The sequence below is a fragment of the Mustelus asterias genome, chromosome 26, assembly GCF_964213995.1.
Source record: "Mustelus asterias chromosome 26, sMusAst1.hap1.1, whole genome shotgun sequence".
In the NCBI taxonomy this organism is placed as follows: domain Eukaryota; kingdom Metazoa; phylum Chordata; class Chondrichthyes; order Carcharhiniformes; family Triakidae; genus Mustelus; species Mustelus asterias.
The window spans coordinates 36490647-36517676 of NC_135826.1; the positions used below are offsets into that span (position 1 = coordinate 36490647).

Consider the following 27030-nt stretch of genomic DNA (forward strand, 5'->3'; position numbering starts at 1 on the left):
GCTCAGCACTCAGGGTGCAAGGGTCCAGAATATTCTCAGCTGATGAGAAAATCTCTCTGGACTTTCCAAATGAACAAGATTTCTCACTGGGGTGTTTGTTTAAAATATGGAGTGGAGATTTGCAGAGCTAACAGCCAAAGTGTGACAGAAACAGCAAGACCCATTGTTACATTCACATCAATAGATATTTAGTTACTGAGTACTTACAGAAGTTACTGAATAAGGGAAGGGAAGTTTGTCCAAACAAATAGGGAGCTCAAAGGTCCCACAGCGCAGTTGTCCATTATCCAAGATTGACAACCACTGTTGCGAAATGAAAAGACAGACAATTAACACTATTTAAAAGCACGGTAACATGACATCTCCCTGTTGCCAATGCCCTTCTGCAAGTGAGAAAATATAATGCAGAATGCCAAGTCCTTGTTCACAGAATCATGAAATTCCTACAGTGTAGAAGGAGGCCATTCAGTCCATCGAGACTGCACCAACAACAATCCCACCCAGGCCCTATCCCCGTAACCCCACATATTTACCGTGCTATTTACCCCCCTTCACTAAAGGTCAATTTAACACGGTCAATCAACCTAACCTGCACATCTTTGGAGTGTGGGAAAAAATCGGAGCACTCGGAGGAAACCCACACAGGCATGGGGAGAATGTACAAACTCCGCACAGACAGTGACCCAAGCTGAATATCGAACCCAGATCCCTGGCGCTGTGAGGCAGCAATGCTAACCACTGTGCCGCCGTGCTGCCCCAAATAAGGCGCAGTTCGTCAGCCAATTGCCAGGCAGCTGGAAGTTTACAATCACCATCGTTGATCACAATCAGAAACAAAATCAAAAATTCACACATCTCGAAGATCTTGCACCAAAGTGGCTTAAAATGGCATTTGTTGGACACACAGCTGACTCTTTCTCTTCATGATGTTTCTCCCCACCCTGTTTGATTTTGGGCTGAGGCGTCAGTGCAAAGCAGCACAATCCAACCTGGTCCAGAACCTCCATCCACGCACCCAATCTAAGTCCTGGTGCCCTACTTGCCAACGCTGGCAAGAGAACATACCCTCACCCACGTCACAACATAGACTCAGCTTGTCACTCACTTTTACATGAGTAGTAAGGTAGGAGTAGGCCATACAGCCCCTCGAGCCTGCCCTGCCATTCACTACAAACAAGGTTAAACTTCAACATTAACTCGATTTTCCTGCCTTATCCTTCAATTCCCTTGGTGTCTGAAACCCTAACAAATCTCATTCTTGGATAAATAATAAATGATGTTTAATGCCTGAGAATTCCAAAGATTCACATCCCTCCGAGGTACAGAATTCCAATCATTCACAACTCTCTGGGATAGAGAATTCTAAAAATTCACATCTCCCTGAGGTAGAGAATCCCAAAGACTCTCAACGCTCTGGGATAGAGAATTCCAAAGGTTCACAGCCCTTTGAGTGGAGAAATCTTTCCTCATCTCAGTCCTAATTGGCCAACCTCTAATCCTTTGACTATGGCCCCTGGTTCCAGCTAGGGAAAACAACCTCTCACCGCTGATCTCGTCAAGGATACATTTCGATGCGATCACCTCTCATTCTTCTCATCTCCAGTGAATGAAAGCCGTTTCTACTCAATCGCATTTTAGGACAACCCTCTCATCCCAGGAACACTTTTGCTTTCTCATCTAAGGGCTGGCATTGGTTGGAATTCTAACTATTGGAAGTGGCAGCGTTTTGACACTGGGTAAGCAACCTATTGACAATTTAAAAATCCAGATTAAAAAATGTGATGCCAAAAACACAGGGAAAGAATTTCTTTTCCATTCATCTGGACATTGCTGGTTGGGCCAGCATTTATTGGCCTTCCCGTGAACTCAGTGGCTCGTTAGGCCATTCCAAAGGACATTTTAAGAGTTAAGCACATTTCTGTGGGTCTGGAGTCGCACTGTTGCCTCACAGGCCCCAGGGACCCAGATTCGATTCCCAGCTTGAGTCACTGTCTGTGCAGAGTTTTCCCCGTGTCTGCGTGGGTTTCCTCCGGGTGCTCTGGTTTCCTCCCACAGTCCGAAAGACGTGCTGGTCATGCTAAATTCTCCCTCAGTGTATCCAAACAGGCACTGGGAGTGTGGCGACTAGGGGATTTTCACAGTAACTTCATTGCAGTGTTAATGTAAGCCTACTTGTGACACTAATAAATAAACTGTTAAAAAACATGTCAGCCAGACTGGCCTACAGCAGATTTGCTTCCCAAAAGGACAATAGTGAACCAGATGGGTTTTAACGACAATCGATAATAGAAAATTGCAGCAAACCAGGGTGTTTACAAATCCTGATGTAGTTTAGCTAGGGAAGGTGGTGGTGCGATGGTATTGTCACTGGACTAGTGATCCGGGGCAGTGGTCGAGCCACCTGAGTTTGAAACCCTACTGTGGCAGATGGTGAAATTTGAACTCAGTAAAAATCCAGAATTAAAAGCCTAATGATGATTATGAAATAATTCTTTGTCGCCCTTTCAGCTGAATTCCTAACTCTAATTATTTTCTGGAGTTCTGTTTTCAATTCGCAGAAGAAAGTTTCTAACCGCGAGCCCGTGCTTTGTAAATGTAGCTGTGAATTGCACCCCCCCCCCCCGGGCTCCAGCTTCGAATGTAGCCGGTTAGGCCGGATAACCATTTAAAGTCAGGCTGGCAAGAAATAGACTGAGGGGCAGATGGGGTCTTCACAGCTGATTGTTTTGCAAATCATTTTAAATTTAGCAGTCACTGTCCCTGCTGCCCAATGTAATCGTGACAGGATGGAGCCACCATCCTGATATATCTAATGCCGATATCTCTATTTATTGCCAGGATTTATTTTCAGTCTCCCTTTCATCCTTAGATGAAAGGATTGTCCCTATTTAATAATAAATCCTCTTGTGTCCTCTCGATATTACACACACTGCTCGAAGCATTGCCAACTCTGGAATAAAAACAAGAGTCACAGATAGATCCAATCACAATTCAAATAAAGTGTAGAATGAAGCAGGTGTCAAATAATCGCCGGGGGCAACTGCCAGGGAGACCCCCCCCACACCCTTCCCCATACATACCCACCCTCCCCCCACCCCAGCCGGACTGGCAGGGGCATCCTGGGAATGAGTGGCAGCTGGTCCCAGGGAACCTCCCCCACCCCCACCCCCCACACCCTCCCCCACACACATCCACCCTCCCCCCACCCCCAGCCGGAGTGGCAGGGGCATCCTGGGAATGAGTGACAGCTGGTCCCACTCCCTCCCCCACACATACCCACCCTCCCCGCACTCCCATCTGGACTCATGCTCCACTTGCCCTCATGAGATCCGTCTGAGCCTCTCTCCTGGCTGCAGTGTCGCCAGTGTCTCTTAGCAACCGTGAGCATCGCTGGCAGTGCAGGGCGTGCGGCAAGTGGCGCATCTCCCGATAAAATCGCCCAAGGAGGGAGCCAAGGAGAAACTAAACCACAGAGAGGTCCAATGTCACAGACTTTCGTCTCTCCTTCAAGTTAAGCTCAGTCTTACCAGGAGCAGCTTAACTTCTGACTTTTCAATAATATCTGGTCACCTGAAGGCTTTTTAAAAATTCATTTGTGGGACATGGGCGTCGCTGGCTGGGCTCAGCATTTATTGCCCATCCCTAGTTGCCCTTGGAGGGCAGTTGAGAGTCAACCACATTGCTGTGGCTCTGGAGTCACATGTAGAACAGACCGGGTAAGGACGGCAGATTTCCTTCCCTAAAGGACATTAGTAAACCAGATGGGTTTTCCCGACAATCGACAATGGTTTCATGACCATCAGTAGATTCTTAATTCCAGAGTTTTTTTATTGAATTCAAATTCCACCAGCTGCCGTGGTGGGATTAGAACCCGGGTCCCCAGAACATTAGCGGAGTATCTGGATTAATGGTCTAGCAATAATGCCACTAGGCCATTACCTCCCCACTGTGGGGGCACTCATGCTGCCCCCACTAACTCGGCTCAGGCCAGGCACATATCCAGACCGTGTGGCTTCAGTGCAATGTTGGACAGTGATTCGCCACAGAGAGAAACATAACTGCGAAGATTCACATGCTGCGGGCGCAGTGACTTACGCTGTAGCCCAGTGGAACTTCGGGGCAGTCCTGGCTCTGCTTGGGCTGGCAGTTAATGTGGTAAAAGGTGAAGAGCAGGTGGTGGTCTTTGGTGAGGTCGGGTGGCAGCTTAATCTTCACTTCCTCGTAGAATAAAGGAGACCTGCCAATCAGAGGAGAGACCAATGTCATCAAAGAAACCAGTGACAGAATTTTAAGGTGCCAGTACTCGAAAAGGAGAAATGTACAGGGCTACTGGGGAGAGGGCAGGGGAGTAGGACTTGTTCGAGAGCTTTCAAAGAGCTGGCAGAGGTATGATGGACTGATTGGTCTCTGCCTTTGTTGCATGATTCTCTATCCAAGATGCCACTTTGGAACGATTGTAAAGGTGGAATATTGAGGCAGTGACTGCACCAAGTGAGATCAACAGAAGCACTGAGAGGCTTGTTCAATACAGTAACCAGGTCAAGTCAAATAAACGGGGAGAGGATTCATTAATAACTCTGTTGGGAACTGCAGTTCCACGCACTGACATTGCTGCAGAGATCAGATCTCAGCATTCCTGAATTAGGGAGGAAAATCATCCAGGGGTCTTGCTCCTGAACAGTATCCAAAAATTCCATCTGGTACAGCTGAGTTTGGAGGTCAGCTGAGGATTCATGACATTAATTTATAATTCAAGGGAATCTGAATGGATAGGCACACACAGCAAGGATACAGAGAGTGTACAGACACAGCGCAGGGATGCAGGGAGTGTACAGACACAGTGCAGGGAAACAGAGCATGTACAGATACCGTGCAGAGATACAGAGAGTGTACAGACACCGTGCAGGGAAACAGAGTGTACAGACACCGCGCAGGGAAACAGAGAGTGTACAGACACCGTGCAGGGAAACAGAGAGTGTACAGACACCGTGCAGGGATACAGAGAGCGTACAGACACTGTGCAGGAATACAGAGAGCGTACAGACACTGTGCAGGAATACAGAGAGCGTACAGACACTGTGCAGGGATACAGAGAGCGTACAGACACTGTGCAGGGATACAGAGAGCGTACAGACACCGTGCAGGGAAACAGAGAGTGTACAGACACTGTGCAGGAATACAGAGAGCGTACAGACACTGTGCAGGGATACAGAGAGCGTACAGACACCGTGCAGGGAAACAGAGAGTGTACAGACACTGTGCAGGAATACAGAGAGCGTACAGACACTGTGCAGGGATACAGAGAGCGTACAGACACCGTGCAGGGAAACAGAGAGTGTACAGACACCGTGCAGGGAAACAGAGAGTATACAGACACCGCGCAGGGAAACAGAGAGTGTACAGACACCGTGCAGGGAAACAGAGAGTGTACAGACACTGTGCAGGGAAACAGAGAGCGTACAGACACCGTGCAGGGAAACAGAGAGTATACAGACACCGCGCAGGGAAACAGAGAGTGTACAGACACCGTGCAGGGAAACAGAGAGTGTACAGACACCATGCAGGGATACAGATAGCGTACAGACACCGTGCAGGGATACAGAGAGTGTACAGACACCGCGCAGGGAAACAGAGAGTGTACAGACACCGTGCAGGGATACAGAGAGCGTACAGACACCGTGCAGGGATACAGAGAGCGTACAGACACCATGCAGGGATACAGATAGCGTACAGACACCGTGCAGGGATACAGAGAGTGTACAGACACCGCGCAGGGAAACAGAGAGTGTACAGACACCGTGCAGGGATACAGAGAGCGTACAGACACCGTGCAGGGATACAGAGAGCGTACAGACACCATGCAGGGATACAGATAGCGTACAGACACCGCGCAGGGAAACAGAGAGTGTACAGACACCGTGCAGGGATACAGAGAGTGTACAGACACCATGCAGGGATACAGATAGCGTACAGACACCGTGCAGGGATACAGATAGCGTACAGACACCGTGCAGGGATACAGAGAGTGTACAGACACCATGCAGGGATACAGATAGCGTACAGACACCGTGCAGGGATACAGATAGCGTACAGACACCGTGCAGGGATACAGAGAGTATACAGACACCGTGCAGGGATACAGAGAGTATACAAACGTAAATGCAAAATAATCCATGTCGCGAAGGCATTGCTAAAAAGAGGGACATTCTGCCATTTATTTAAATGTTACAGCCAATTATCTCAGAGGATGTAAGTGTACAATACATAATCTGCATTCTCCCAATCCTCTGGATTTAGATTCTTTGGGTGGTATCACATTATCCCCTCAGCAGCCAGTTACACCTGGGACTGGGAATGGTTTGCAATGGGGAAGAATTCCATTTGTGTCCAGTTTTTCGAGTTTCATAGAATCACAGAATCCCTACAGTGCAGAAGGAGGCCATTTGGCCCATCGAGTCTGCACCGACTCTCCGAAAAAGCACTTTACCCAGGTCCACCCTGCGCCCTATCCCCATAACCCCTCACATTTACCATGGCTAATCCCCCTAACCTACACATCTTGGGACACTAAGGGGCAATTTAGCCTAACCCACACATCTTTGGGCTGTGGGAGGAAACCGGAGCACCCGGGGGAAACCCACGCAGACACGGGGAGAATGTGCAATCTCCACACAGACAGTGAGCCGAGGCCGGAATTGAACCCGGGTCCCTGGCGCTGTGAGGCCACAGTGCTAACCACTGTGCCACCACGCCGCTCTCTTGGGAAACTCTTATCTCCAGCCACCGGAGAGTCTCGATTCAGTCAGCTCTTTGAAGGAAGCTGACCTTGAGTCCAGTCAGCTTACCCGTACAGTGCCAGTGGTAAACCAGCTATTTCTGTGACCAATGTGTTGACATTAGCCAGGCTGCAAGTCCCAAAGCCTAATCTGTATACAGGATAGAGAATTTCATCTTCTCAGTTGAGGCTGATCTCAAACCACCATCTTACCCAGTGCCTCACCCTGTCAATGCCTACCTGCTGTGGTAGGCCACAGGCGTATAAGATTCTTTCACATATTCGGGATGGCCAGACTTTCCAAAAATAACCTGCAAGAAAGTAATTATTAATCACATCAGCTGAAGCTCTGAGTCACACCATAGGATTGACAACTCGAATAACCAACCTGACTCCAATCGTCAAAGAGGTTGCAAGGGCACAAGTCTGAGACGCAGTGTGATGGGTGAGCCACATTTGGGATGGGGACTGTAGGAATTCACTAGCTGTTCTCGTCCTGTGTAACTTCACAGCCTCCTCTCCAAAAGAAACCAGTGTCACTGCTGGAGGTCATAGCACCAGCAAGGGGGGCTGCAATGTGGGGGAGGGGCTCACTCTGAGCACGGTGTGGTGGGGGAGGGGGACTCACGCTGGGTGGGAGGGAAACACACAAAGAGGAGGAGCTCACATAGGCCGGGTAAATCTCACACTGAGGGTGGGGTCACACTGAACGCAGAGGAGGTCACACTGAGGGAAAGAGGTCACACTGAGGGAAAGAGGTCACAATGAGGAAAGGGGGGTCACACTGAGGGCAGGGGAGGTCACAGTAAGGTCAGGGGAGGTCACACTAAGAGAAGGGCTCACACTGAGGAAAGGGGTCCACTGAGCGAAGGGGGTCACACTGAGGACAGGGGTCACACTGAGAGCAGAGTGTGACACTGAGGGAAGGAGTCACACTGAGGGAAGGGGTCACACTGACGACGGGGGTGACACTGAAGTTGGAGTTCACCCTGAGAGTAGGGGTCACACTGAGATAGGGTGGTCATACTGAGGACAGAGGGGTCACAATGAGGGAAGGGCTCACACTGAGGGCAGGGATCGTGTGAGGAAACTTGCTGCGAGGTGGGGCTCGCACACTGGAGAGAGATTGTTGAATATTCCCACACAATTGCATATCTGTGGATATGATATGAAGGGCGTTCATTCATCTCCTTACTTACGTTAGCAATCGCAACACTCCCAGTGTCTGACACTATCACCCACATCATCCCTCAACTCCAGCCTAGCCAGCACCTCGGCACAGTGTATAGTTACTAGGTGGCACCACTTTATGCCCAGCTGCTGACAGGTGTCTCACCGGCAGAGCCCTGTTGGTTTTCTCACTGCCCATGAACTGGATTTTCACCGTGATGTTCCGCGCTGATATCTGTCGGTTCGTCAAATTCAGGAATTGTGGGTAAACATAGAGGAGATTTCTGAAAACAAAACAGAAAACAACATCACAGGAGGAGGTGACACATTCCTCAGCTTTTACCACAAGCAAAGGATCCCACCCCAACACAGACTCGAGAGACCACTGGTCTACCTGCACAGTTTTGCCAGTACATTGGGTGTTGTTTGTACCATCTGACGATCCCTTTCAATCTGCCTCTCTCCAGCGAGACTCTGCCAGCCATCTACAAACTGGTCCACACACAGCAACTTCCCTGCTTCCTGTGCCAATAACTGCTAACTGTTAGTACTGTAAACTAATTTCAACATTACTGTCACTCTTTGAGTTTACCATCCAAAGAAGAGATAAGTGATGCTACAGTATGTGTGTGGGCTCTGTTCCAATCACCTGTACAGTACGCACATGGTCTTAGCTTTAACTCTCCCATATAGTCCATTCAATCTTTCAGTACAGTGCACATGTGGGAAGCATTCTAGTTCTTGTTAAAATACACATATGAGCTCTGTTCAAGTCTTTGCGCCTTTGTCCCTCTACAGTGCAGACATGACATCTGTCCCTGGACCCCCTACAGCGCAGACATGACATCTGTCCCTGGACCCCCTACAGCGCAGACATGACCTCTGCTCCTGCACCCCCTACAGTGCTGATATGACCTCTGCCCACGGACCCCCTACAGCGCAGACATGACCTCTGTTCTTAGACAGTTCACAAATGGCTTTAGTTCCAGGTTCTCATTCAGACCAACAAACAGATCCAGCATTAGGGCTTTGCCCACACGTTACTTACACAATGAGCTCCTAAACACAGCTACCATTGGAGGACGGCAAGACACACAAGGACACAATCTGATGACATTGTCCCACTTGTAAATAGGCTCTGTTCACTCCCCTTACTGATGAGAATCACATTTGGGATCATTTTTTGTAAGTACCATAAGATAGTGTCTGGGAGCTCGCCCAAAAAATGGGCACAATTCTCTCCAGCTTTCACTCTCGTTCAGCACTTAGAACTTTGGTAAAATCACCCCTTAAGAATTTTTTTTGTAAGATCGCACCCCAGGTACCTCACTTTGACCCAGTCCAGCCTATTTTATTCTTTAATGGGATGTGGGCATTGCTGCCTAGGCTAGCTATTGTGGCATATCCCAAATGTCCCTTCTGTAGATGGATGTGAACTGCCTCCTTGAACCGCCACAGTCCATGAGGTGTAGGTAAAACTACAGTGAGGAAGGGAGTTCCAGGGTTTTCACCCAGCAACACTAAACTACACCATTGTGTTATAATTCAGGTCAGAAATTCCAAAGTGTTTTATGAAGTCCACCTGGATCATAAGTTTTGCACTTCGAATTTGGCGAGGGTGAGCCTGAGATGGTTCACTTCAGGTGTGAGCCAACTGACCCACGAGGGAGCTTTTATCAAGTAAATTCTATTTAAGAATACAGTTAACATATAGCAATAACTTTTACCAATTACAAACAAGTAAGAAAAACAACCATGATATTGTATAATCCTTAATAAATATATGGAATGTTCCAACCAAACAAACTTCCTTAAGCAAAACCCTTGCCACAGGTTTAGCCCAGAATGCTCATGTGATGCTGGAAATTAGTTCCTTGGTTGGACGCTGCAGCTCTCTTGATATCCACACAGACAAACTTGAAGTCAGAACAGCTTCTCAAAACACAGGTGCCCACCCCAGTCCAACACCGGCATCTCCACATCAAAACACAGGGAGAGAGAGGGAGGTTCTAGCTACTAACTAGCAACCCACCAGCAGCAGAATTTTCACCCCAGGAAGGCCAGGAGACCTGCTTTCAGCAAGCCAGCAGTATCTATAATACCAGGGAGAGAGAGAGAGATAGAAACCGCCTGCCACTTGATACTCAGTGTAGTTTCTGACTCTAAAACCAACACTGAAAGTGAGCCCTTGGATTCTTCTGGGGAGGAACCACCTGACTTTGACTTGTCAATCAATCTTCCCCCGCACAATTCAGGATCATAAAAGATCCCAGAAAGTAACGGAGCCCCAGAGTAAAAATAAACAAAACCCCATTTAAACCATTGAAGCTGCAATAAAAGGACTTCCAGCAGACAGCCCGGCAACAATGAAAAACCCTGCTTATTGCTGCAGGGAACATGATTTTTTTTTAAATTCTTCAAGGTATATTAGCATCACAATAACCTACACCACACCAGACTGCACCATAACCTACACTACACCAGACTACACCATAACCTGCACTATACCAAACACCGTAACCTACACTACACCAGACTACACCATAACCTACACTACACCAGACTACACAATAACCTACACTACACGAGACTACACCATAACCTACACTACACCAGACTACACAATAACCTACACTACACCAGACTACACCATAACCTACACTACACCAGACTGCACCATAACCTACACTATACCAGACTGCACCATAACCTACACTACACCAGACTGCAACATATCCTACACTACACCAGACTGCACCATAACCTACACTACACCAGACTACACAATAACCTACACTACACCAGACTACACCATAACCTACACTACACCAGACTACACCATAACCTACACTACACCAGACTACACAATAACCTACACTACACGAGACTACACCATAACCTACACTACACCAGACTACACAATAACCTACACTACACCAGACTGCACCATAACCTACACTATACCAGACTGCACCATAACCTACACTACACCAGACTGCAACATATCCTACACTACACCAGACTGCACCATAACCTACACTATACCAGACTACACCATAACCTACACTACACCAGACTACACCATAACCTACACTACACCAGACTACACAATAACCTACACTACACGAGACTACACCATAACCTACACTACACCAGACTACACAATAACCTACACTACACCAGACTGCACCATAACCTACACTATACCAGACTGCACCATAACCTACACTACACCAGACTGCAACATATCCTACACTACACCAGACTGCACCATAACCTACACTACACCAGACTACACAATAACCTACACTACACCAGACTGCACCATAACCTACACTACACCAGACTACACCATAACCTACACTACACCAGACTGCAACATATCCTACACTTCAACGGACTACACCATAGCCTACGCTACACCAGATTACACCATAAGTGGCCGGGACTTCAATCAGGCCAAGCTCAGGAGTGTCCTACCAAGATACCACGAACACGTCTCCTGTTCCACCAGAGGCCCATGTGAGAATGTAACCGGTGATAACTTTGTATCGGATGTAATGTGACCAATGGTAACAAGCTGTATGAGTCAGCTGACCCAGTAAACCATGGAACCAATTACAGAATGATGTGATGGTCAGCTGACCAGCTGACTCACTATAAATAAGAACCTCTTGGGAATTGTGGAGAACTTGCATTGGCCCAGGGCGAGGCATCAAGTTTGGAGTAATGAAGTTTCTTTATTAAACCCTTTCTGTGATTTACAAGTTGGAGTAAGTTTTATTATATTTTTATTTTCTGCATTTTGAAGAGTTCTTTCTGTAGAAACAGCCCAAACTTCCTAGACCACTGCTACACAAATATCATGATGTGGAGATGCCGGCGTTGGACTGGGGTGAACACAGTAAGAGTTTTAACAACACCAGGTTAAAGTCCAACAGGTTTATTTGGTAGCAAATACCATTAGCTTTCGGAGCGCTGCTCCTTCGTCAGATGGAGTGGAAATGTGCTCTCAAACAGGGCACAGAGACACAAAATCAAGTTACAGAATACTGATTAGAATGCGAATCCCTACAGCCAACCAGATCTTAAAGATACAGATAATGTGAGTGGAGGGAGCATTAAGCACAGGTTAAAGAGATATGTATTGTCTCCAGACAGGACAGCCAGCAAGTCCAGGAGGCAAGCTGTGGGGATTACTGATAATGTGACATAAATCCAACATCCCGGTTTAGGCCGTCCTCATGTGTGCGGAACTTGGCTATCAGTTTCTGCTCAGTGACTCTGCGCTGTCGTGTGTCGTGAAGGCCGCCTTGGAGAACACTTACCCGAAGATCAGAGGCTGAATGCCTGTGATCGCTGAAGTGCTCCCCCACAGGAAGAGAACAGTCATGTCTGGTGATTGTCGAGCAGTGTTCATTCATCCGTTGTCGTAGCGTCTGCATGGTTTCCCCAATGTACCACGCTTCGGGACATCCTTTCCTGCAGCGTATCAGGTAGACAACGTTGGCCGAGTTGCAAGAGTAGGTACCGTGTACCTGGTGGATGGTGTTCTCATGTGAGTTGATGGCATCCGTGTCGATGATCCGGCACGTCTTGCAGAGGTTGCTGTGGCAGGGTTGTGTGGTGTCGTGGTCACTGTTCTCCTGAAGGCTGGGTAGTTTGCTGCGGACAATGGTCTGTTTGAGGTTGTGCGGTTGTTTGAAGGCAAGAAGTGGGGGTGTGGGGATGGCCTTGGCGAGATGTTCATCTCCATCAATGACATGTTGAAGGATCCGGAGGAGATGCCGTAGCTTCTCCGCTCTGGGGAAGTACTGGACGACGAAGGGTACTCTGTCCACCGTGTCCCATGTTTGTCTTCTGAGGAGGTCGGTGCGGTTTTTCGCTGTGGCGCGTCGGAACTGTCGATTGATGAGTCGAGTCCCATAACCTGTTCTTGTGAGGGCATCTTTCAGCGTCTGGAGGTGTCTGTTGCGATCCTCTTCATCTGAGCAGATCCTGTGTATACGGAGGGCTTGTCCGTAGGGGATGGCTTCTTTAATGTGTTTAGGGTGGAAGCTGGAGAAGTGGAGCATCGTGAGGTTATCCGTGGGCTTGCGGTACAGTGAGGTGCTGTGGTGACCGTCCTTAATGGAGATGCGTGTGTCCAAGAATGCAACCGATTCCGGAGAGTAGTCCATGGTGAGTCTGATGGTGGGATGGAACTTGTTGATGTCATCATAGAGTTGTTTGAATGATTGCTCACCATGACTCCAAAGAAAGAAAATGTCATCGATGTATCCAGTGCATAGCATCGGTTGAAGGTCCTGTGCGGTGAAGAAGTCTTGTTCGAACCTGTGCATGAAGATGTTGGCATATTGAGGTGCGAATTTAGTCCCCATGGCTGTTCCGTGTGTCTGGATGAAGAACTGGTTGTTGAAGGTGAAGACATTGTGGTCCAGAATGAAGCGGATGAGTTGTAAAATTGCATCTGGAAACTGACAATTGACGGCATTGAGTACTGAGGCCGTTGCAGCAATGCCATCATTGTGGGGGATGCTGGTGTAGAGTACCGACATATCCATTGTGACGAGGAATGCTCCTGGTTCAACTGCTCCATGTGTGTTGAGTTTCTGTAGGAAGTCCGTAGTGTCGCGACAAAAGCTGGGGGTTCTTTGTACAATGGGTTTCAAGATGCCCTCAACATAGCCGGAGAGGTTCTCGCACAGGGTCCCATTGCCCGATACGATGGGACAGCCGGGTGTGTTTGCCTTGTGTATCTTTGGGAGGCAGTAGAGATCTCCAACACGGGGAGTACGTGGGATGAGAGCACGGAGGGTGCTTTGAAGGTCCGGATCAAAGATCTTGATCAGAGTGTTGAGTTGACGGGTGTGTTCTTTGGTCGGATCTGTGAGTGACTGTCTGTAGTGTTCCTCGTTGTTCAGTTGTCGGTACACTTCTTTGCAGTAATCCGCTCTGTTCAGTATGCCGATATCCCCTCCTTTGTCTGCTGGTTTGATGACAATGTTGCAGACAACACAACCCACGGTACCTACTCTTGCAACTCGGCCAATGTTGTCTACCTGATACGCTGCAGGAAAGGATGTCCCGAGGCATGGTACATTGGGGAAACCATGCAGACGCTACGACAACGGATGAATGAACACTGCTCGACAATCACCAGACATGACTGTTCTCTTCCTGTGGGGGAGCACTTCAGCGGTCACGGGCATTCAGCCTCTGATCTTCGGGTAAGTGTTCTCCAAGGCGGCCTTCACGACACACGACAGCGCAGAGTCACTGAGCAGAAACTGATAGCCAAGTTCCGCACACATGAGGATGGCCTAAACCGGGATGTTGGATTTATGTCACATTATCAGTAATCCCCACAGCTTGCCTCCTGGACTTGCTGGCTATCCTGTCTGGAGACAATACACATCTCTTTAACCTGTGCTTAATGCTCCCTCCACTCACATTATCTGTATCTTTAAGATCTGGTTGGTTGTAGGGATTCGCATTCTAATCAGTATTCTGTAACTTGATTTTGTGTCTCTGTGCCCTGTTTGAGAGCAGATTTCCACTCCATCTGACGAAGGAGCAGTGCTCCGAAAGCTAATGGTATTTGCTACCAAATAAACCTGTTGGACTTTAACCTAGTGTTGTTAAAACTCTTACTGTACACAAATATCAAACATGCTTACCACTGTATCGCCTGCCCTCACTTTGGCAAATCAGATCACAAGGCTGTGTTCTTGCTCTCGGTTTACAAGCAAAAACTGAATTTGGAGAATCCGATAAAGAGAGTCGTGCAATGTTGGTCTGAGGAGTCGGATGATCTTCTATGGGACTGCTTCAAGTCAATGGACTGGTCAATATTTTAAAACTCTGTGACCAGCCTGAAAGAGTACTACAGTAACTGACTCATTCATAAGTGTGTAGAAGACTATATGCCAAAGAAGTAAATCCATGTGTTTCCCAACCGGAAACCATGGATGAACAGGGATATCCACTGTTTGCTGAAGTTTAAGTCAGGTGATCCTGACCCATCCAAGAAATCCAGATACTATCTATGGAGAGCCATCAAAGATGCCTGGAGACGGTACCGGACCAAGCTAGAGTCCCAGGCTAGCCATACAGACTCCCACCGACTATGGCAAGGTCTGCAAGACATAACAGCTACAAGATGAAGGCATGTCGAATCGCCGGCACCAATGCACCCCTTCCTGATGAGCTCAATGCATTCTACGTCCGTTTTGAGCAAGAGTTCAGCGAGAGTATGCCCTCCACCCTGGAAGCTTCGGCTGAATCAGTATCTGAGGTCACTCTCGCAGACATCAGAGAACTTTCTTGAAAGTCAATCCACGGAAAACGACTGGTCCAGATGGGTTACCCGGACAAGCTTTCAGTTCCTGCGCGGATCAGCTGGCGGGGGTATTCGTAGACATCTTTAACCACTTCTTACACCAATCTGAGGTCCCTACCTGCTTCATGAAATTGACCATCATCTCTGTACCAAAGAAAAGCCAGGCCTTAATGACTATCACCCGGTGGCTCTGACATCCATCATTATGAAGTGCTTCGAAAGGTTAGTCGTGGCATGGATCAATTCCGGCCTCCCAGGTTGCTAGGATCCACTACAATTCGCCTATTACCACAACAGGTCCACAGCAGACACCATCTCCCTGGCCCTCCACTCAACCCTGGAACACCTAGATAACAAGGACACCTACGTCAGACTCCTATTTATTGACTATCACTCAGACTTCAACACCTTTATCCCAAAAAATCTCATCTCCAAACTCCTGGGCCTGGGTCTCGGCTCCTCCCTCTGCGACTGGATCCTGAACTTCCTAACCTTCTGACCACAATCAGTAAGTTATAGGCAACAACACCTCCTCCACGATCATTCTCAACACCGGTGCCCCACAAGGCTGTGTCCTTAGTCCCTCACTATACTCCTTATACACCTCTGACTGTGTGGCCAAATTGCCTTCCAACTCGATTTTTAAGTTTGCTGATGACACCACCGTAGTGGGTCGGATCTCAAACAATGATGAGGTGGAGTGCAGGAAAGAGATAGAGAATCTGGTGAACTGGTACGACGACAATAATCTCTCCCTCAATGTCAGTAAAACGAAGGAGGTAGTTATCAACTTCAGGAAGCGTAGTGGAGGACATGCCCCTGACTACATCAACGGTGATGAAGTGGAAATGGTCGAGAGCTTCAAGTTTTTAGGTGTCCAAATCACCAACAATCTGTTCTGATCCCTCCATGCTGACGCTATAGTTAAGAAAGCCCACCAACGCCTCTACTTTCTCAGGAAGCTAAGGAAATTCGGCATGTCCACTATGGCTCTCACATGCACCTTAGAGAGCATCCTTTCCAGTTGTATCACAGCTTGGTATGGCTTCTGTTCTGTCCAAGACCGCAAGAAACTACAAAAGGTCATGAGCAAAGCCCAGTCCATCACACAAACCACCCTCCCATCCATTGGCACTGTCTACACTTGCCACTGCCATAGAAAAGCAGCCAGCATAATCAAGGACCCCACGCACCCCAGACATTCTCTCTTCCACCTTCTTCTGTCAGGAAAAAGATACATAAGCCTGAGGTCACATATCAACTGACTCAAGAACAGCTTCTTACTTGCTGCCATGAGACTTTTGAATGGACCTACCTCATATTAAGTTGATCTTTCTAGCTATGACTGTAAAATTACATTCTGCACCCTCTCCTTTCCTTCTCCATGAATGGTATGCTTTCTCTGTATAGCCCACAAGAAACAATACTTTTCACTGTATGCTAATACTTTTGACAATAATAAATCAGATCAGATCAGATCATAACCAGATTACACCATAGTCTACACTACACTACACCACTCCAATTTTCTTCCTTTCAAGTAAGGGCAGCACAGTGGCAGCCTCATAGCGCCAGGGACACGGGTTCAATTCCGGCCTTGGGTCACTATCTGAGCGGAATTTGCACGTTCTCCCCGTGTATGGGTTTCCTCCGGGTGCTCCGGTTTCCTCCCAAAGTCCAAAGATGTGCGGGTTAGGTTGATTGGCCATGCTAAATTGCTCCTTAGCATCAGGGGGTTTAGGAAGGTAAATAACATGAGGTTACAGGGATAGGCCTGGGGGGGATTGTTGTCGGTGGAAGCTCAATGGACCAGGTGGCCCCCTTCTGCACTGTAGGGGATTTATCCAATTCTCTTTTCTTAGTTACTCTTCAATCTGCTTCCACTACCTTTTCAGTTTATTGCAACTCATTGCATTTAAAATAAAAATTCTCCTCATCTCATCTCCAATTCTAGTGGCAATTATCTGAACTCTGTCTCATCTGGTTACCAACCTTCCTGTCACTGGAAACTCTTTGCCCCTTATTTACTTTCAATGCTTCATTACCCTTGACTGCACCTAGTAACTTAATGGGAGTGTTCCTGGCCACCGCTGTTCATTATTCCTGAACACAGTGATTATGGTGGCTGTTTTGAGCCCTCCTCAGTTAAATGTGGACCTTAATGTTAAAACGTGCAATTATAAAGAAAACTGTAGCTGTTTAAACTGGGCCTCGTACAGCCCACCATAAAGCTGTCCTCGCCAGTGAGAATTGTCAAAAGATATCACAACTTAGAATCCCTACAGTATAGGAGGAAACCATTCGGCCCATCAAGCCTGCACCAACAACAGTCCCACTCACGCTCGCTCCCTGTAGCAATACATATTTACCCTGCTAGTTCCCCTGACACTAAGGGGTAATGTGGCCACCTAAAATGGCGATTTGTAAAGCACTCTGGGACAATTGGGCAAGAACTAAAACAGCAGGCTGCAGCCCAAAGACAGAGATAAACAGGCTGCAACCCAGACGACTGAATACACAGGATATGGGCCATCTCCAGGACAAAAGGGACTTTCTGGTCAAACTGGGTTGTTTACCAGTCATAGGGGCGCCGTAGCCCCTTATTTGGGAGGGAGGTGTGTGTCCTACATGCCCCCAGCACCTACAGACATGGCCGTTGGGGACACACCAGAGATTGGTGTGGCAGCACCCGATTGGACTTTATCGATCAGGGTGATCAAGTCCTGATCGATTGATTGGCAATGGCCAAAAGGGGCGCGAAACCCAACGGGGTATAAACGGTGCTGCACAACAGAAGAATCTCTCTCTCTCTCTCTCTGACCCCACGAACGAGCTACAACAACGGTGAACGTCGCCAGCAACGACCAGCACGAGGAGAGCCACCACACTCGAGAAGGAAGGAAGACCAGAGCCAGAGTGCCAGACCAGACCAAAGGACCAGACTACGCAGAGGACGACCGAGACCAGCGCACAGATAAAGGCCAATATCTGCTTGGATACTTGCCAGTCACGCAAAGTTAAGTCAAGGTCTCGTATTGGACTTGAACTTTAGTATTTTCTGTAAGATAACTTAGTGTTGGTTGGATGGGTGATTATTGATTGTGTGTTTCAAATAAATATTGGTTGTACTAACAAGAAGTCTACTCGCAGTTCTTTGTCCATCGTATAAGGGTTGTGCAGCAGGCACAACCACAAGCACAGAAAGAAGTTTCACAACACCAGGTTAAAGTCTAACAGGTTTATTTGGTAGCAAACGCCACTCGCTTTCAGAGCAGCGGAAGGGTACCCCCTCGCTTTCAGAGCAGCTAAAAGGGTACCCCCTAGTCATGATGTGGAGATGCCGGCATCTCCACATCATGACTAGGGGGTACCCTTTTAGCACGGCCAACCCACCTAACCCGCACATCTTTGGAGTGTGGGAGGAAAATGGAGCACCCGGCAAAAACCCACGCAGGCACGGAGAGAACGTGCAAACTCCACACCGACAGTCACCGAGGCCGGAATTGAACCCGGGTCCCTGGCTCTCTGAGGCAGCAGTGCTAACCACCGTGCCACTGTGCCACACCCAGGGCAGGTTAAAGATCAGAGATTGAAAACATGTTGGAATTGAACTGTAGGTCAGGTGCTGTCTCCCTAGTGCAGCTGATGAACTGATAGGGTCAGAAACTGGCTTAAGTTGGTGCAGTGCAGGTGATTCAATTCAGGGAACCAGGAAAGAGTGGCATGAACCACATAGACCTTGTGGCACGGTGAATGACGTGCCAACAAATGACAAAATCTCACAATATTGGATGCTGATGCTACCAGCATACAATGGGGGCAACGCTTAAATTAACCCCATGCTTGCCAGATGGTCGTGCGTTCAATTTGCACTCAAGACTTGGTCGCAAAACCTAGGCTGAGGGTTCGGTGAAGCATTGAAATGGTGTTGCACAATCAACATTGCTGTCTTCCGGATGAGGTATTGAACCAAGGTCCCTTATGCCCTCTCAACTACACTTGAGAGATCCCATAACTGTACCTGAGAAAGAGCATGGGTGTCCTCGATGATATTTCTCTCTCAAACAACATCATTGAAACATGATCTGGTCACTAAATTATATGACGTTAGTGGGATCCTGCTGTGCACCAAGTGGCAGCCATGTCTCCTACATTACAACAACACACGTCAAAAAATACTTAATTGGCTGTAAAATGCTTTGGAATGTCCCACAGTTATGAAAGGCGCTATATAAATTCAAGTCTTTCTGTCTTTCGTGCGGTTGTGATGAGACAGAAGGAAGACATTCGGCCCTGACGGTTACCATGGACCTATTTGCCCTTGGAAAGGGGAAGGGACGTGGGGGAAGGGGGTGGGGTGTTGGCAGAGTTGTGTTTGAGCCTCTTTCCATGTTGCCTGATGTAAAGCACTCAGCAATTCTCCCTCTCATTCACTGTATCCCCAGGTTCTCAGAGCCCCACAACACTCTGCAGCCGAGACCAGGATACTCAGTAGCTCGGGGAGCTGGTATCTCTGGCTGTTGTTGGCACCCACCTCCTGGTGGGTCACCTCCATCAGAGATTGGGAAGGAAGTGTGCAGAATGTGGACCACCATGACTACAGCAACAACTGGGACTCGACTCTGAAATGAATCCTCAAACCACCTCACAGACAATAAGGAATGAGCAGCAAAAGCTGGGCCTTGCCAGCAACACTCACATCCCATGAAAGCATTAAATAAAAACTGATCCTATTTTCAGTGTAAGTGAATTGAGGTCCTTACCGGCAATGGATAACAGTGTGAGCCATACACAGGTAACAGGAGCAATTTCAAACCACGGGAGTAACTGTAACTGAGGTATGGGTAACTGAGGGCGGCATGGTGGCACAGTCATTGGCACTGTTCCCTCACAGCATCAGGGACCCGGGTTCAACTCTAGTCTTAGGTGATTGTCTGTGTGAAGTTTGCACGTTCACCCCATGTCTGTGTGAGTTTCCTCCGGGTGCTCAGGTTTCCTCCCAACTCCAAAGATGCATGGGTTAGGTTGATTGGCTATGCTAATTTGCCCCTTAGTATCAGGGAGATTAGCAGGGTAAATACATGGGGTTACAGGGACAGGGCTGGGGTGGGATTGTTGTTGGTAAGGCTCGATGGGCCGAATGGTCTCCTTCGCCATTGTAGATTCTATGAAAGTAAAGTCGTCAGATGACTATATACTGGTCTCCCCTTTTGAGGGGGAGAGCTGACTGGTGGTGATTTAACCAGAGGATCACCACACCTCAGGCGAGGGGGAAGGTTGAGAAGGTGGGGCCTTCGTGAAGAACCTCAGCCGGTATAGGAATTGAACCCATGCTGTTGGCATCACTGTGCATCACAAACCAGCCAACTGAGCCAAACCGACCCGAGGTATACTATTGGATTGACTATGCAACACACAGGGAAGTATGTTCAACTACAGACTGACACATGAATAAACAGACATTATTATGTGCTGCAGAGATGGCAAGAGGTAATTCGACATTTGAGATGTCTGCAATCTAGCATTGACTATTGTCCGCAGCAAACTACCCAGCCTTCAGGAGAACAGCGACCACGACACCACACAACCCTGCCACAGCAACCTCTGCAAGACGTGCCGGATCATCGACACGGATGCCATCATCTCACGTGAGAACACCATCTACCAGGTACACGGTACCTACTCTTGGACTTCTTACTGTGTTCACCCCAGTCCAACGCCGGCATCTCCACATCTAGCATTGGGTCAGATACAGCCGTTGCTTTTTTCACCACGTTCCCTGGGCTGGTGTTCAGAGTTGGCATTAAACCACATAGCATTAAATAGAAAACTGCCCACAGGAAGCTGCCCAGGTCATTCTGCAGCTGTCACTGAACTGGGTCAATGCCCAGAGACCCAGGGCATTTCTATCATTGCTTAACGTCTGCCAATATGTAAAATGAAACAGGAAAGCAAAGATTGAACTCTGAGCGTGTGTCCAAAACCCTGTCAAACATTTAAGCGGCATCACCAGCACTGTGGTAGCCGCGATTAAAAAGGCCAGAGCGACAGCTTATCTCTGCAGTGACCGTCACGTAGGGAACATATTCATCTCAAACCTTTCCCTCTTTTCCAGACTGATTTCCAACCTGCAAATCTCAGGAGGATTTTGTTGTAATTAATCAGGTCAGGAAGGGCGAAGGAGAAGCAATTGCACAGGAAACTGTCACTACGTGTTGGAGAGAAATTGCTGATATCGAGAGTGCAGTCGTTAAGCCTCCAGAAACTGTGACACATTATTTAACTATATGTGTAGAGGAACTTTAATTCATCTCCTCCTTTACGATTTAGAGCCCCTCCAGCCTGCTCAATAAGATCGTGGCTGATCTGAACGTAACCTCAACCCCACAGACCTGCTAACCCCCAATAATCTTTCACCCCGCCTTGTTAAACAATAATCAACCTATCTCTGCTTCCACTGCCAATTGAGGAAGAGTTCCAGAGACTCATGGGAGAAAAATGTCTCCCCATTTCTGTCTTAAATAAGTGACCCCCTGGTTTTTAAACAATGACCTCCTAGTTTTAGATTCTCCGACAAGAGGAAACACCTTCTCCACATCCACCCTGTCAACATCCCCTAGGGTCTGAGAGGTTTACTCTGCCAAAGATTCTTTACAGACCACATGGATGAAGATTTGAAATGCAGAGAGCAGCTGAAACGCAAGAGTTGCACAATCACAGGATCCTGGATTCTAATAGCAGCAGGAAGGGGGATGGACCACAAGGAGAGGCAGCCAGGGGTTAATGTCATGCACATAAAAATATTAAATCAATGAGAAACTGGGCGGAATTTTCCAATTGTTTTAAGTGTCGGTCTCAGTGAGAAAACTTGCTCTGTATTCAGTCGCCTTTTCACGAGTTTCACACCACACCCTGCTCCTAGTTCGCTCATCCTGCTACAACTTAACCTCCGTAATCAGCGGAGAGAGCATCATTTAAACACCTCCCAACACTTGTTCCAAATCCATTCGGGATCCGGGTAGGTTGGGGGATGTCTACCAGAAATCACGCTTCAGCGAGCGAGCTCTCAGCCAGCTGCTGGCTGGGGTCTAGCTGGGGTCTAGCAGAGGCGGGAGACCCCCTACCCTCCATCGGGCAGAGGTACAGCCAGCAAATTGACCAACCCCGCCTGGGAAGCTGAGGCCGCGATAGTGCCAGCTAGCTCCATAAGAGGACGGGGCGACGGTGCTGGAAGAAGATGAATGATCTCCATGCAGCCAGGGTAAGTCAGCCTCCTCATGCCTCCCGCAGCACCCCTTCTCACACCCATCACACTTCCGTGGTGATCTCTCTCCCAGCCACCTCATGGGGTGCCAACACTTGTCATGCTGCCCACCCCCCCCCCACCTCACCTCCCCATAATCCCCCAGTATCTCCTTTGCTCCTCATATCCCCACTTCCACTCAGCTCCACATGCCAGAATACATCGCCATCTGACCTGATGCCACTCCTGCCTGCACTCTCCCCTTGTGTCTCATTGCAGTACAAACTTGAGGATGACTGGCATGAGCGGGCACAGCCTGCCAGAGTGATGCTAAAGACCGTGAGGAGAGAGCCCTTGAACTCACTAGTGAGAGCCGAGCAGCTTTGAGGGAGACAGCTCAGAGACCAGCATTGAGGAAGCGTCACACTGTCACCCGCACCCTCCACCAACTCAAGTACTCAGCTGGAATAACTAGCAGGCAGGATTCTGGTTCACTCACTGGTGAGCTCCTCACACCTGAAGATCCTCAACAGGCAGAAGCAGGGACGTCCCAGGGAACCGGTACTCGGAGGGATGTCGGAGCCCCGGACTGTGCTGTGCCCCAGTCAGATGATGCACCCCTGAGTTTGGTTGTCCCAGAGCTGCTGGACCAACAAAGGCCGAGTTGTGAATGTCACGAAGGGATGACTGCATCCTTCCTCAGACTGCAAGGCTGATTGGGGGAGTCCCACCTTCTGTCTGAGGAGATGGTGCCATCATTATGATAGAACGAGACCAACACTGTGAGGGCAGCATCCACAATGGAGACCTTAATGCAGGACGTACACGGATGGGAGAAGTCCATTCCATCGTTCAGTTCAAGGGAGGCAGTAGCATAGTGGTATTGTCACTGGACTAGAAATTGATACATTAGAAGCGATACTCTCAGGGTTATTTGTGTCAATAACTTACACCTCAGTATCTGACCTTACCCTTCAACCTAATCCCTCAATCCCAACGAACGTTGATTATAAATAGAACAAAAAGCAAAGCCAATGAACAGACTGCCTGGCAGTGCTTTTAATGAGACAGATTTAGTCAAAAGGTGCTACTCTCCACATAATCAAACGTCCTGATGACATTCACAGTCTAGCCTCACATGTGAGCAATAACCATTTCGGTGAGTTTCTGGCCAGGTAGCTACAGGTAATAACTGAATAGGCAAAGCTAAAACACATTGAGACAGAACCAAAATCATTTCGATGACTATATTTGGCATAATATTCTTCAGCCAAGCCACACAGGTTTATAATCTCAAACCACGGTGTCCTATAACAAGTTACGACACCGAACCTTGCTCCTGTTGGCATCAAAGCAGAGAGCACAACCATATCTTTCTAACACTAAACGTGTTAAAGTCTGTGCTGAGGTAAAAATAGAATATTAAAATAAAATGCTGCTGGATGTGCAGGATCCATTGATCAGCATCTGAGCAGAGGAAAGATTCTGTATTTTGTGTGCTGTGCCTCTGATTATTACTCAGTGGGTTAATAAATACAGCATGAATTAACAAGACCCACCTCCACAACACGCACAAATCAAGCAGCATCCCGAACTCAGATTGTTAAAAATGCAAAGGAAAAGGTTATATGCCCAATCACCCATCACCCCGAACACCCATGGAGACTAATGAGACCCAAACTAACACATTCATCACTGATGTTGTTCCTGTTCAAATTCTCTGGACACCGCAGACAATGCAAATGTAGAAGGAAATACATTACCAGTACATTGGGAAAGGACAGAGAGTGACACAGGACATCCAGGGACTGGATGAAGGAGGGCTGGTGTGGAATAGAATCCCCCTGGGAATAGTCTCATTACCATTGAGCGAATGGACACACTGAGTAATGATGTTTCCAGGGTCAGTGGATAATTGATTCCAGGAGCAGCATTAAGTGAAATGCAACCACCTCCACAACTGGCCCAAACTATGAACATTTGAAAGAAAGAAGCAAGTTTACTTGTCCCATCAGTCTGACTCCTTTCAGCATCTTCCACCCTGCTATGGGCTATGACCATGTATTAATGATCATCCCATCCAATAGTCACTACAATCTGGGGTTGATTATCAATCATTGGAACGGGTGATTAATTATTAACCCTAAATCCAGTGCTTATCAATCATAGATTCCCTAAACTGCAGAAGGAGGCCATTTGTCCCATTAAGTCTGTACTGGTCCTCTCTGATGTGGAGATGATGGCGTTGGACTGGGGTAAACACAGTAAGAAGTCTCACAACACCAGGTTAAAGTCCAACAGGTTTATTTGGTAGCAAATACCATTTGCTACCAAATAAACCTGTTGGACTTTAACCTGGTGTTGTGAGATTTCTTACTGATCCTCTCTGACAGAGTATCTTACCCAGGCCCTCTACCTCACCCTGACTCTGCAACCCCACACATTTACAATGGCTAATCCATCTGGTCTACACATCATGGGGACACAAAGGAGCAATTTAGCACAGCCAACCAGCCTAACCTGCACATCTTTGGACTGTGGGAGAAAACCGGAGCACCCGGAGGAAGCCCAAGCAGACACGGGGAGAACATGCAGACTCCACACACACAGTCATCCAAGGCTGGAATTGAACCCGGGTGTCTGGTGCTGTGAGGCAGCAGTGCTAACCACTGTGCCACTAGCCAAAAATGTTCATCAATCACCCTACATCTGGCTATGACAATCAACTGCACATCCTTTTCAACTTTGCTTACAGGTAACAGTCCGTCAAGCACAGCTTTTGCTCTTTCTATCCCAACTTTCAGTTTCTTACATTTAGATATCAGTAACATTGCGGTCTGTATGGCAACGATGATTGCCCCTGGTACTTTTAGCAGCTAAAATCTCCATACATATAGCTATCTATAGCAGCCTTGAGGAGCATCCTAATTACCCACCAGCTCAGGAGAAAGTGCCTGCAAAGGTGGGATCCTCATTGCCAAGGGTGGGTGCAGGCTGGGGTGGGCCCAGCTGACTTGGGAAGAGGCTTGGAGGCAGAAACAGGGGCAACCAGGTGCAGAGGTATTGGGGACTTTGTCCCAGTTAAAATAAAACATGCCTCATGCCCCTATGCCAAGCTATGGCACTTCTATGCCTAGTGGTTCTATACAATATATAGTGAACTGAAAGTGACTGTCATATATATATATATAAAAGTAAAGGCTTGTAAAAAAAAAAGTAATTCATTCATTACTTCACACTCTGTTTAAAAAAATTACTTTATTACAAGGCATTAAAAATGTCAATCATTGTTTAAAGTATCAATAACAGAAACCATAATCTGTTAAAACTACTTAACCTTGTATAAATAAACATTGTGAAATTGACTGTGGAAATCAGAGAGCCAGAGCTGTCAATAAAGCAATGCTTTCTCTGGGGTGCAGCTGTTTCAACAAGAGTAATGGATGTCTGGGCTCTCAGACAAGCATATTCAATTAGACTTGGCTGATAGTATTGGGCATGAGGAAGTATGGTGTGGCGGGTCTTACCTTAGCATGGGGGCATGTGGAGGACTTTTGAACTCACCTTTTAACAGGTCCCCTCGTGGACAATGGTTCACAACTCCTCTGAGGTGCCTTACACCACAACTTTTAAAAACTTGGCCCGACTCAAGGAAAATTGCAGAGGAATAGGACACACCTGTGTGGGTCACAGGTGGACAGAGTGGTGAAGAAGGCATTCAGCATGCTTGGTTTCATTGGTCAGAACATTGAATACAGGAGTTGGGACGTCTTGTAGAAGTTGTACAAGACATTGGTAAGGCCACACTTGGAATACTGTGTATAGTTCTGGTCAGAAGAGATTTACTAGGATGCTACCAGGACTTGATGGTTTGAGTTATAAGGAGAGGCTGGATAGACTGGGACTTTTTTCTCTGGAGCGTAGAAGGCTGAGGGGTGATCTTATAGAGGTCTATAAAATAATGAGGGGCACAGATCAGCTAGATAGTCAATACCTTTTCCCAAAAGTAGGGGAATCTAAAACTAGAGGGCATAGGTTTAAGGTGAGAGGGGAGAAATACAAAAGTGTCCAGAGGGGCAATTTTTTCACACAGAGGGTGGTGAGTGTCTGGAATGAGTTGCCAGAGGCAGTAGTAGAAGCGGGTACAATTTTGTCTTTTAAAAAGCATTTAGACAGTTACATGGGTACGATGGGTATAGAGGGATATGGGCCAAATGCGGGCAATTGGGATTAGCTTAGGGGTTTAAAAAAAAAGGGCGGCATGGACAAGTTGGGCCGAAGGGCCTGTTTCCATGCTGTAAACCTCTATGACTCTATGACCTATCTCTGCAATGGAGCTGGCCAAGTCGAGAGTGCTGGATGCAGGTTTTTGACAGGAACGAGCCTGCACCTTTTAAAGGCATTCCTGAAAATCAGTCTGGGAATGGGGTCAGGAATCCAGGAATTCGGAGCCACCCTGAATTTTTGAGGGCTCCTGAGTCATCCCAACTTGGTGAAAAT

General features: G+C 47.7%; 1 protein-coding gene across 2 annotated transcripts in view; it reads right to left on the reverse strand.

Moving 5' to 3' along the window:
* Positions 1 to 27030, reverse strand: part of LOC144479574 (dedicator of cytokinesis protein 8-like) — a 234765-nt gene that overhangs the window by 115620 nt on the left and 92115 nt on the right. For both annotated transcript variants that reach the window (XM_078198454.1, XM_078198453.1), the window contains exons 15-18: positions 8112 to 8229; positions 7016 to 7086; positions 4096 to 4237; positions 208 to 303 (exon numbers count right to left, since the gene is read on the reverse strand). In XM_078198454.1, coding sequence (XP_078054580.1) covers positions 208 to 303; positions 4096 to 4237; positions 7016 to 7086; positions 8112 to 8229 — 427 coding nt within the window. The remainder of the gene's footprint in view (positions 1 to 207; positions 304 to 4095; positions 4238 to 7015; positions 7087 to 8111; positions 8230 to 27030) is intronic.